Source organism: Podarcis pityusensis, assembly GCF_964106645.2.
Source record: "Podarcis pityusensis genome assembly, chromosome: 9".
In the NCBI taxonomy this organism is placed as follows: Eukaryota; Metazoa; Chordata; class Lepidosauria; order Squamata; family Lacertidae; genus Podarcis; species Podarcis pityusensis.
Window position 1 is genome coordinate 56775955 of NC_138034.1, and position 12222 is coordinate 56788176.

Genomic DNA, 12222 nt, shown 5'->3' on the forward strand with positions numbered 1-12222 from the left:
AGCAATCAAATACTGTGTCTGTGCATCGCCCATCTCTCCTCCACCCTTTTCATGGCACTCCTGGTTCTGGGAGACAAGGGGGAAGGGGAGACACCTGTGACTCTTCACCAGCCTGATTCATCTCTGCCTTTTGGCCTCTCTCCTCCCATCCTCCTGCTTCAGCTTCTGCCTCTGATTCTGGATCTCTTTCTACCACAGACTTTCCCAGCTCACTAAGCCCTGTTGCCTCCTCAGCTTCCAACACCTGCTCTGAGTCTTCTCACCTCTTTGTTGTCCCACCAGCACTCCCCAGGCTCTGAGCCTTCTTCCCTTGGGGGTTCCCCAGCTGGTTCCTCCTATCATTCCTCTGTGTCCAACCAGTACAAGACACTATACCTGTGGTTCTCAGGGACTCGGTCATCCCTGCACTGACCAGACCCACACCTAAGCTCCAGCAAGATGGTTCCTTCAGACCAGACCCTAAGATTGATTATCCCACTGAAAAATCCCTAATAAAACCTTCCCAAAATTCTAGGACTCAGTAGAACGCAGTTCCAAAAATACTACTATAGAGTTATCAAAGTATTCCTCTTATCCTTGGTGATGTCTAACTTGCAGCAACAGGAGAATCACTCTGACAGATTCTTTATTTTTTTAGGAAATTGGGAATGAGCTTCTAATGCCTCTGGGAGCTTCTGAATCTTCCACCTTGGCTCTGAGTCCTCTTTTTGCAGAGCAAAAGCTTGATAAACTCGTTACTGAACAATGTTGTGTGCATACTATATTTGGAAGAGAACTGAGTCATAACCACTCGAGAAACATTATTTTCCCCCGCTTCCCTCTCACACTCCAGCTAATTTGATTCATATTTAATACACTTTGCAGCTGAATTTTCAGAAGTTTAATACCTTTTCAGCTCATACACATTTCCATAAGTATAAAATCCACTTTTGCCTTTCAGGTCCTGTGGAATGTTGAGGGGTTTTTTTTCAGGAAAAGGGCTTGAAAGTAAAGGTTCTTCTCCCTCTAAATCCTCCTTGGATGTTCCTTTTTCATATGTGTAATCACATTCACCTTTATCTGTGTCTTCTGAAGGAGCGAGGCTAATTTCTTGAGTTCTGTACACAACCCAGGTCAAAGCAGTTCAATAACAGCAGGAAATGCACAGAAAGATGGGCAACTGCCCAAAAGGTACAGCTTAGTTCTGTGTTGCAGTGTAGATTTAACACATAACCATGGTTTAAGAAAACTTAACCATGGTTATGGGTTATCTCTGCTCTGGTTCGCACAGTTGCTGCTTGACTTGGGATGCGAATGAAATTTGATTCAGTTCTCATGCAAAGGTGATCTTTACATCCACATTTTCCAAAGCAAAGCATGAACCAAAACACAACCATGCTTTGAAATTCGCACTTCTCTGAATTTGGCAGTGCTATTCTCCCACCAAGTAATATACTAGGGTAAATAAGCACAACAACATGCATGTATTTGTAAAAATAGAACACACAAATGTTAGGAGAAATTGCTTTGCAAAATATATTAGGCAAAATTGCACATTAGGAGAAATTAGCGTAAAAATGATGATGAATTTTTGTGACGACTTTTAAAAAAATCACTAACTGATGCAGAAATGTGGAGAACTGAACTTCAGATTAGAGGTATTAGAACTGAAGAGAAAAATTACAGATTCACCCATCCCTATTTTTGGCATAAGATAACATAGGCTATTAACCCCGTCAGTCATCTTTGAGTGATGGCACATCTAGTACCTGTTTTATATTCAAGACAGTGAATTAACTGTGCACTGTCCCCTGAACCAAAGAACAACCCATCCTCTCTCTATTTTCCTTGATCTGGGGGATGGGGAGAACTCTTGCAGGTCTGCATGAAGAGCCCTGCCAGAAAGCTCCATAAAACCTTGTTAATACACCAGTGATGTTACCAATATCTGTGTGGGGCCTGAATTCCTTAACTGTGATTCAAGAGACAGCACAATGCCTTTGTAAGCATAATAAGCACCCCGCTAGATCAGACCAAAGGCCTATCTAGGCCAGCATTCTGTTTTCACTATGGCCAACCAGATGGGTCTACAAGCAGGATGTTAGCACAATAACACTTTCCTGCTCAGGATCTGTAGCCTCTGGCATTCTGTGTGCTGATGGTGCTAAGCAGATTTGGTTTTCACCTAATATAGTTTAGTAAGATTTCGTATTATGCTCTACATCTCCGATATATATCTACTCCCCATTAACATTTATTTTCCTTCTGGGCCAGGAATGTCCAGTTTCTTGAATCTTTCCTCATATGACTTGCCTTTAGGCATGTCGTTACCTCTGGAGCCCTTCAAACCAATGTGAGTACTCCCATTGGTTACAAGATTTCAGGCAAGGTCCATGCATTTGACTGTGTGCTTAGAAATTTGGTCTAAATTGATGCCATGAAGGTTGGGCTTAAGTTACTTCCAGAAGACACTTACCGTGGTGGTGGAATATATATGTGTGTGTGTAGAGCTACATCAGGGGAAGCCAATGTGGTGAGACCTCCAGATGCAGTGGACTACAACTCCCATCAGCCCCAGCTAGCATCACAAACTATAAGTGATGATGGGAGTTGTAGTCCAAAACATATCTCTGAGCTACCTATACTTGGGAAAAGATTAACCTTCGCCCCCCTTTTTTTAGAACTACAAATGAGTAACTAAACTCATTTCTAATTATGCATCTGTATGCAATGCAGACATACTAGATTAATATGTGGGCCACATTTCTCTGGATAGCTCTCATTTCTGTGGCTCTCCTCCACTGACTGCAATGGCACATGGCTAATACAGCAAACTCTGGTGTGATTATGCCTTTGTGCCCAATTAATTGACATGCACTTCCTATTTCTTAGGCGATCAGGCTTCTCAAGGGAAGAATAGAACTCGGCAGCAGAATGATTCGTCTTCTTCTCACCTTGGCAACAAACGGGTATGTTGAAGACCTTCCATTTGCTAAACATGGCCTTGATATTTCTTCTTTTCAGTGCTAATCAAATGTTTTTTGGTGGGAAAGGCAGAGAACCCTTTTCTCAGATAAACCTTCAAAGGGTTTGGAGCAAATTCTGCTATGGGTTCCTGAACTACAATGGCAAAGTGGATATGGTGCCGTTTGGAGCTTTGGCACATTGGGGTTTACAAGCCCTGGAGAAAGAAAATGGAAGGTTGTTTGTGGAAGTTTTAGGTAGAAGCTGGGCAGAATTGAACTTGGGCCTCATAAGACACTGCATAAAGGTAACATGGCACCTCCCAGCTGTATCATGAAGCAGAATACTTCATCAGCTGAGACCATCAAACAATGAGTTTCTTCACTCACTCCCACTGGCAATGACATGGGTGTGAATCACAGGGGGAGGAATTCAAAGTGTGATGACCCACCCAACTTATGCAATGAACTTTTTGAAGTAAAACCAGGAGGTAGAAAACTTGCCACCAGAATACTTTGTCATGGTGTAAGTCAGGGATGTCCAACTGATCAACCATGATTGACAGGTCGATCCCTGGATGATCACGGTTGATCTTGGTTGATCACGGGGTCCCTATCGATTGGTGGAAGAGAAAAACAATGGATTGAAAGCCCCGCCCCCGCGCTTTGTTCCTCCATTGCGTTAAATGGGCAGACTTCAATCATCTGTTTCTGACGAGTTTGCATACAGAAGTAGTCATTACTGCTGCGTCATGGTTTAAATTTGGCTCCCCCCCAAAGAAAAGGTCAACAACTTTGGCCTCTCCCCCCCCCCAAGGGTAGATGACTTCCAGTATTTTTATACTGGGAGTAGATCGCAGTCTCTTGGGAGTTGGACGTGCCTAGTGTAGGTAATGTCTCAACTGGTTCTTAGGTTGTGGTTAGGAAGGACTTGGCTTCTACATTCACTTGTCCTAGAGATGTTAAGATAAGATAGAGTGGTGGGGATTTACATCTCTCCATTTGCCCATATCTGCAAATGAACCAACTCCATCTAAGAATTTGAGCTTTATAACTGCAGCTTGATACAACAGGGCTCTTTTTTTTTTTTAGCACCCTAAAAGCAGCCTAGCTGACCTTCCTTTTATGAACCCAGAATAATCTTTCTGTAATAAATAACCCTGTGCAACATTGCCGTGTTTCAGGTGTGAAGACATCCTGTTTCATGAATTCCTCCTGGAAGGAGTCACTCACCAAAGCGGACATCCCAATGGAGCAGGGTGGATTCATGGCATCTCCACATTTACAGACAGAATGTGCACACTTACTTCATAATAGTTTTATCTACAAATTGCCACTTTCCCCTCTTATATTCCTGCTGTTTTTATATTTTTTTATAGTGGCTCTGTTAACTGGTGTATAGTACATATTTATTGATTTCCCCGTATGTAAAAGCACTGAAATGTTCACATTTTATAATACTAATGTCAAATCGATATTTAACTGTTGGTGAGAAATTCTGTATATATATAAAATGTTCTGCCTGTAAAGGGGGGGGAAGTTAATACATTTTCTTGTACTTCTAGTTTTTCAAAAATAGTCATACCACATGGACCACATGGAGGGCTTTGTGTAGGCAGAACTGCACACTGGTGTCCTTACTTTCCATCCCCGTGCCCCCAAAAAACTCTGCTCCCAGTAGTTGGGGGACCCAGTGGTTGAGGTGTGGTGTGGTGGTTAAGAGCGGTAGAGTCGTAATCTGGTGAACCGGGTTTGCGTCTCCGCTCCTCCACATGCAGCTGCTGGGTGACCTTGGGCTAGTCACACTTCTTTGAAGTCTCTCAGCCTCACTCACCTCACAGAGTGTTTGTTGTGGGAGAGGAAAAGAAAGGAGAATGTTAGCCACTTTGAGACTCCTTCAGGTAGTGATAAAGTGGGATATCAAATCCAAACTCTTCTTCTTCTTCTTCTTCTTCTTCTTCTTCTTCTTCAGACAGCTGTGTGATCTGGGGCAGAGTACCACATACGGAGTGTGTGTTTGCAGGGAAGAATTCCCCCCTGCTTTACTTGAACTGTTCTTCAAGCACATATCTAATTCTTCAGATAATGACCTACTTCATATATCACATAAACCGGAGTTTAAAACAAGCCATGGTTTATTGTGAACTAGCAACTTGCCAGGTGCATCCTACTCAAAAGTTCCCATGGCACTCCTCTCCCACTGCTGTTATGCTGTGGATGAAGCAGGCCAAATTCTGCCTTATCATGTCACCCATACCTGTACTGATGATTAGTTTCCCCTCAAACAAACCATGAGTGGTAACCAAGGTTCATTCATAGCCTACCACTCATAGTTTGTTTGGAAAAAACAAAGTATGAGCTCAGGTTTTGATAACACGACAAACCAGACTATGGCTTGGTTTATCTGTGGCATGGCAGCAGCAGAAGTGGGGAAGAACTTCCACAGGGAAAGAGCATGCTGCTTCATTCCATGAAACCATTGTTTACAGTATTTTAAACTATGGCACAATGCAGGATTGGAGATCCTGCGGCCATCAGTATGTTGCTGGACCACAACTCCCATCATCCTTCATTGTTGGCCATGGTGCTGCAGTGGCTGAGGTTGATGGCAGTTGGAGCCTAACAACAACTTGAGGGTTACAGTTACCTCAGTCCAAGTTTTACATAATTTGTCAGCTGTGCCAATATCACAAATGGTTCCAGTTCCTTTGATAAAGCTTTCCAAAGCTCAAGCTCATTAAAACTTATTTGTTCTTAGTGGCTGATGAGAGATTGACATTCCTTGCTATTTGATCGAATGAAAATGCCACAGGCCAGTCTTTGGATCTCAGCAATGCTGTGCTTCATTTTCCAAGGGCAAAGGTGGAAAAATGACTTTTTGAATGAATAGACCAAGGCATGCTGGATTCTAAAGCTGTCACCTGCTGTGTCTGCTCCACCCAGAGGAGGTGCACAGTTCCTGGTGTTACCACATTTGTTATTCTTTAAAATTATAAAGTTTCTGTAAGCTTGGGGGTAATACATTAGTTTGATTTACTTATATATGGCAGGAACAAAAAAAAAGATGTACAGAGATCCATGTGAGCAAGTGAATGCAATAAATCAAATGTGCAAATGGTGCATCAAAGCCATGAGATGGGATATAAATGCATTAAAAATAGAGTATTGGAGAAATTGAGGAGGTGCTGAGTATGCTCCTAAGCTTGGGTTCCACTTGGGGCTTTCCTAAATTAAGAGCATTATTTAGCTGTTTATACCATATTTCCCCCATATGAATTAGACCAGAGTAGTTCACACCCACACGTATTTGAATTTGTTCATGAGGAGCAACTTTGGTTGCTGATTTTGTTGATTCTGTTATGCCAATTAAATATGGACTGGGCATATGTAGTACAGTGGTAGCTTAGGTTAAGTACTTAATTCGTTCCGGAGGTCCGTACTTAACCTGAAACTGTTCTTAACCTGAAGCTAAAGAGCTAATGGGGCCTCCCGCTGCTGCCACGCTGCCGGAGCACGATTTCTGTTCTCATCCTGAAGCAAAGTTCTTAACCTGAAGCACTATTTCTGAGTTAGCAGAGTCTGTAACCTGAAGCATATGTAACCTGAGGTACCACTGTAGTGGGCATGGAAAGGGGAGTAGAAGGACAAGAGGTGACTAGCATTAGATGAAGGTTGAATTCTTCATGTGTCCATCTACTTAAATAAAAGATGGGACACTTTGGACGGCTGGTGTGTGTGGAAAGTTTCTTCTGCATCTCCCCCCTTATCAATTCATGGGGGGGGGGGTGTTTGCATTTGAACATTAGCAGGGGGGAGAGAAAACCCTGAAGCAAATCTCATGGGCAAGGTACATAGGTTTTGTTGTGCTTATTTTACATTTGAGGCAGCTGAGGAGATTTTTGTCAGTGCCCTGAGAAACAGGAGGGGAAACAAGGGCTTATTTGCAGAGGATTTGGGGGGGGGGGTTATATTGTTGAGAACTGCCCTGAGACCTGAGGGTATAGGGTGGTATACACATTTAAATAATAACAACAGCGATTTATGAGGGCAGCTTTCGGCACAGCACCACCCCTGAAAATCCTGGTAATCTTCTTCAGCCATCCCACTTGTGGAATTTTAAACCTGGATCCAAATTCTGCAATGCAGGTAAATATTTGATAATGAGTGCTGTATGGAAGGCAGAACTGGTTAAGACTTCAACTCTCTTGTCATTATGGGAAAGGTTAAGCCTCCTGGTTTTATAATCGCCCAAACCTGCCTCAGTGCTTTCGAAATTGAGAAGTGAGGATGATTTATTGTGCTAGAAATTCCTTATCCTCTGTTGCTTTTCAGCTTAGTTGTCACTGAGCTTCTTACAAATCTCACATAAAGGGCACGGATGTGGCAATTTGCAAATGCTTTAAGGTAATCCCTATAGTTTTATCTACACTTTCAGCTAACTTTGTTGTCTACTGCAAGCATTATGCAAACAAGGATACAAAATCGGAAAGATTTCTCACTCAGAACTGAACAGATTATCTCAACAGAAGCCAAACCTTATTTAAGGGATTATACTTGAAGAAGGATAAATAAATATTAGATGTTTTTAAATAGAGCTGCTCCAGAAAGCCAGCAACCATTGTGTTCAGGTAGGATATTGTGAGTTTTCTGTTGTATCTAAATATTGCTACAAAAATTCTGGTATACTTAATCCAATCCACAGTACTTTCCTTGTAAGCATCTCAAAGTTTTTCAATAGGTTCATGTTGTAGCAATACCATTCTCTGCTATTTTATTTTACCTTAACATTGCACATGCACTTATAAAAACATCACATCACAAACCCAGGAAGGTACTATAACAAATAATATTATTGGGTTATGGTAATTCAGTACACTAGGCAAAAGCAGGGCTTTAAAGGATCAGAAGGAGATTTTGGCCCCATTTGCACTACACATTTAAAGCATCATCATACTGCATTAAACAGGTATGGCTTCCCCCAAAGAATTATGGGAACTGTAGTTTATTAAGGGAACTGAACATTGATAAGAGACTCCTATTCCTTCAAAGGAATTTCTACCATTTGGAGAATTTGCACAAACATCCCATTCTCACTTTTTCTACCCAGGCACCCCCCCCCCCAAAAAAAACCACCCAGACATCCCAGAAAATGTTTCTGTACATGTGCAGCAGTGAAGTTTATGTTGTTAATTCATTTTTGAGGGCACCAGGATAAGGCCCTCAGTTCAAATTAATCCCTGGCTGTATCTGTGTATGACAATGACCTAGGCTGATCATATTTCCTAGAGCAGAGGTCAGCAAACTTTTTCAGCAGGGAGCCGGTCCACTGTCCCTCAGACCTTGTGGAGAGCCAGACTATATTTTTTTTTGGGGGGGGGAATGAACAAATTCCTATGCCCCACAAAGAACCCAGAGATGCATTTTAAATAAAAGGACACATTCTACTCGTAAAAACACCAGGCAGGCCCCACAAAGAACCCAGAGATGCATTTTAAATAAAAGGACACATTCTACTCATGTAAAAACACGCTGATTTCTGGACCATCCATGGGCCAGATTTAGTAGGCCTTAGTTTGCCTACCCATGTCCTAGAGTAACTCTAGAAGGAAAAAGTAAATGCTTTACCTTTCCAATTCTGCATACATGTCCTTTGGTTCACAAAGGTGAACCAACCCAATATGAATATGCCCTCCACAGCAGCCTTCCCTACACCAGACATCCTACAAGGCTTAGCTGTTGAACCAAGATACACACATCTAAATTAAGTCAATAAAATCCCCATTATTGCTGTTGGGGGTGGGAAAACGCAAATGGGAAATTATGAAGTCTTATTAAATGTTTGCTCAGGCAAACTCACTTTGCTGCACATTTGCATACCATTTTCATCCCAAGGTGCCAGGCATTTCGCAGATATGCAAAACCTGCATGCTAAATGTCTGTGTCATGCCAGATATATAAAAAAGACAGGGCAGTATTTTTTAAAGAGAAACCATGACAGCGAAATTCATTGATTTCTGTGCAATTGCTTGCCAACTTCCTGCACATACTTTTTTCCTAGCCATAAAAGTAGCAGCCGTTTGCAGTCTTTTGATGCAGGACCCAAAATGGATTACAGAATGTGTATTGTTCATGCTCCTTCCTTCATTCTCTTTCTTAACAGGCCTAAGCATAGCCATCAATCTCATTAGTACCTCCTCCTCAACCCTGCCATATAACAATGCTAAAAGCTTATTGACAGTCTCATTAACAGATGGGTTAAGGAGTGTGTGTGTGTGTTCATTTCATTGTGAAGTGAAACGGCTTGTAATGGCCTTGAACGTATTTTCTGGTGTGTCGTTTTCCTCTCTTGCCTTCTGCATTGATAACATTCAGAAAGACACAGGGCAATCTGCTGTTTCCAAGTGAATACTGGTGACAGCCTTATGTTCATGTCAGTTAATCTTCCAATGAATAAGAACCTGCAATCTCAGCAGGGCATTGGCTTTCTTTGAAAACTGAGTTATTGGCGGGCCAACCTGAAGATGCTCTCGCTAAACACTAGATGGTGCAGTGTGCAGGCTCTGACCTTTAGTTTGCAGGAATTGCTGGTAACTGTGGCAGCTGGTAAGGTAACTGGAACTGAGCATTTTGCCATTATTTCTATCTAAGCATATTCTAGCCTTGTGGCAAGGGAGATGTGATTATTTCTAATTTGTCATTCATCATATTTATGCATTTGAGGTAATTCGATGAATGGCAATATCGGTGAAGAACCTGCCTTATAATGAGTCAGATGAACAGTCCCTTCTAATTTGGTAATGCGTACAACAAGCAGCAAATTTGCAGGGTTACAGGCAGTGGGGGAGACCTTTGTTTCATCAGCACCTTGCTGCTAGCAAAGTGCTTTGAAGCTGCAAGTTTGGGCATTCAAAGCACCAAATGGTGCCATCATTGTGAGATCAAGTGATTGACAGATGGGTGGTCCCACATTCTATCAAGGCTAATCCTGATAAGGATCTGGCCCACGGAGTCAAAGGGTTTTCCCACACCTGCAACAGATGCTCGAGAACCTACATAAGTAAATAAATTTTCTTTTTGTGTGCATAATATCTGCATGAAATCCCATGATCATAGAGTTGGAAAGGCTCCAAAAGGTCATCTAGTTCAATCCTCTACTGATGCAGGATATCCCTTACTACAACAGTGACCATCCAGCCTCTGCTTCAAAACCTCGAGAGAAATATGTACAATAGGGAGATGCACACTGACAACAACAAGGTAGACAACACCGAATTCCCTAAAAGCAATAGCATTTAGCCCTCCTAAGAATCTATTTGACTGCTAGGTACACTAAAGCAGGCTTCTACAACCTCGGCCCTCCAGATGTTTTGAGACTACAATTCCCATCATCCCTGACCACTGGTCCTGCTAGCTAGGGATCATGGGAGTTGTAGGCCAAAAACATCTGGAGGGCCGAGGTTGAGGAAGCCTGCACTAAAGGGTAACTTCTTCCTCCTTCCTCCTTCCTCCTTCCTCCTTCCTCCTTCCTCCTTCCTCCTTCCTCCTTCTCTAGCTGAAATCAAATTTCATATTTCATATTTTGTAAAATATTTCTATCCTGCCTTATGTCAACCGATATCCGTGTAGGGTACCTATTCCACAAAATAGTTCACACAATGCAACTGAGCCACATGAAATTACGATCGACAATAATATCAGCTACCAGGAAGATCAGAAATCAGCTACCAAGCAGAAGGGATTTGCTTAGCTATTCCCTTTGGCACCCACCCAAAAAAGCAGTAGGGCATCTTAGATCTAATAGCTGCCAGTCATCAAATACTATTAATCAAGCGATCAACCTTGACACAAGAGGTCTGCCATAAAGCCACAGCTCTATATGCAAGCATCCTTGGAAGTCTGCACCACAGGACTAATGGCGATGACTTGCACATGAATATGCATGGGATCATGGTTGCATACAGACTGAATGTGTAGTAAGCTGATTGAGAGCATACTTTTTTCCTATCAAAAGTTACATGTAGTGCAAATAAGGTCTTTCTCCATTAATCATCCTTTACTCAGTTCAGCTTACTTGATTCATTCAGGGGGTTTTTTAATATGCTGTTCCAGAAAGTATTTCCTGATCTTAAGAAGTACCCTATTGCTAAGATCACTTCAGAGAAAGGTCTTTGCAATAATAAGGCATCTGCTTCAGGGATATGTTCCGCTATCTCGGTGACATCTGTTGCAAACCGATAATCCTGTTTTATAGCGCACACTGGCTTCTCCACATTAGTTGATTCTCCCCCTTTGGTTTTGAATTTTATTTTATTTTTTCAGTCAGGCAAAATAAAAATGTTCAAGCCTCCATAGAACTTAAGCTCCATGCTTATGTTGGACATAACATTATGTTTGCTGACTGGGAACAGTTGTGGACTACAGGTATGAAATTTACGGCATGTAATGCCCTAAGAGAGAATATTATGAAAATGATATACAGGTGGTACATGACACCAGTCAAGCTTGCAAAAATCTATCATTTGCCCGATAATAAATGTTGGAAATGTAAGGAAAACGAAGGTACATTCTTTCACCTTTGGTGGACGTGCCCAAAGATTAAGGCTTTCTGGGAGATGATCTATAATGAAATGAAAAAGGTATTTAAATATACCTTTCTAAAGAAACCAGAGGCCTTCCTGTTGGGCATAGTCGGCCAATTGGTGCTAAAGAAGGATAGGACTTTATTTATGTATGCCACAACAGCAGTAAGAATACTTATTGCAAAGTATTGGAAGACACAAGATCTACCCACCTTGGAAGAATGGCAGATGAAGGTGATGGACTATATGGAACTGGCAGAAATGACTGGCAGAATCCGAGACCAGGGAGAAGAGTGGGTGGAAGAAAATTGGAAAAAGTTTAAAGACTATTTACAGAAATATTGTAAAATTAATGAATGTTAGAATGATGTTGGATAGAAACTAAGTGGTTTCTAGCTGTAATGTTATAAGGGAATATGAAAAAAATGGACTATTAATAGGTAAAAATCTAATGTTACAATACTTTAAGATTGAAGATTAGGATAAACAAAGAGGGGAGGGATTTGCTGAACTAACAAACTGAATTCGAATACAGAAAAGGGAGGCGTGAGGAGGTCCGGGAAATAAGCAAATGAAAGATAAGTGATTGAAAGACTGAATTGTTTTTAACTATTTTTATTTTGTATTTTTCTTTTTTCTTTTTTTTATTTTGTAATATTTTGAAAACCTTAATAAATATCTTTTTTAAAAAATGAACTTAA

At 41.4% G+C, this 12222-nt stretch overlaps 1 protein-coding gene and 1 long non-coding RNA gene across 10 annotated transcripts in view; one reads left to right on the plus strand and one right to left on the minus strand.

Annotated features, from left to right (window-relative positions):
- The window catches only part of EMCN (endomucin), a 45433-nt gene extending 39317 nt beyond the window's left edge, over positions 1 to 6116 (plus strand). For 4 of the 5 annotated variants that reach the window (XM_081020406.1, XM_081020407.1, XM_081020408.1 and 1 more), the window contains exons 12-14: positions 2254 to 2332; positions 2872 to 2948; positions 4127 to 6116. In XM_081020406.1, the coding sequence (XP_080876532.1) occupies positions 2254 to 2332; positions 2872 to 2899 (107 nt within the window). In that variant the 3' untranslated portion in view covers positions 2900 to 2948; positions 4127 to 6116. The remainder of the gene's footprint in view (positions 1 to 2253; positions 2333 to 2871; positions 2949 to 4126) is intronic. The other variant, XM_081020410.1, reaches the window with a different exon arrangement.
- LOC308485078 overlaps positions 1 to 12222 on the minus strand; it is an 84591-nt gene that overhangs the window by 33785 nt on the left and 38584 nt on the right. The window lies entirely within an intron of this gene.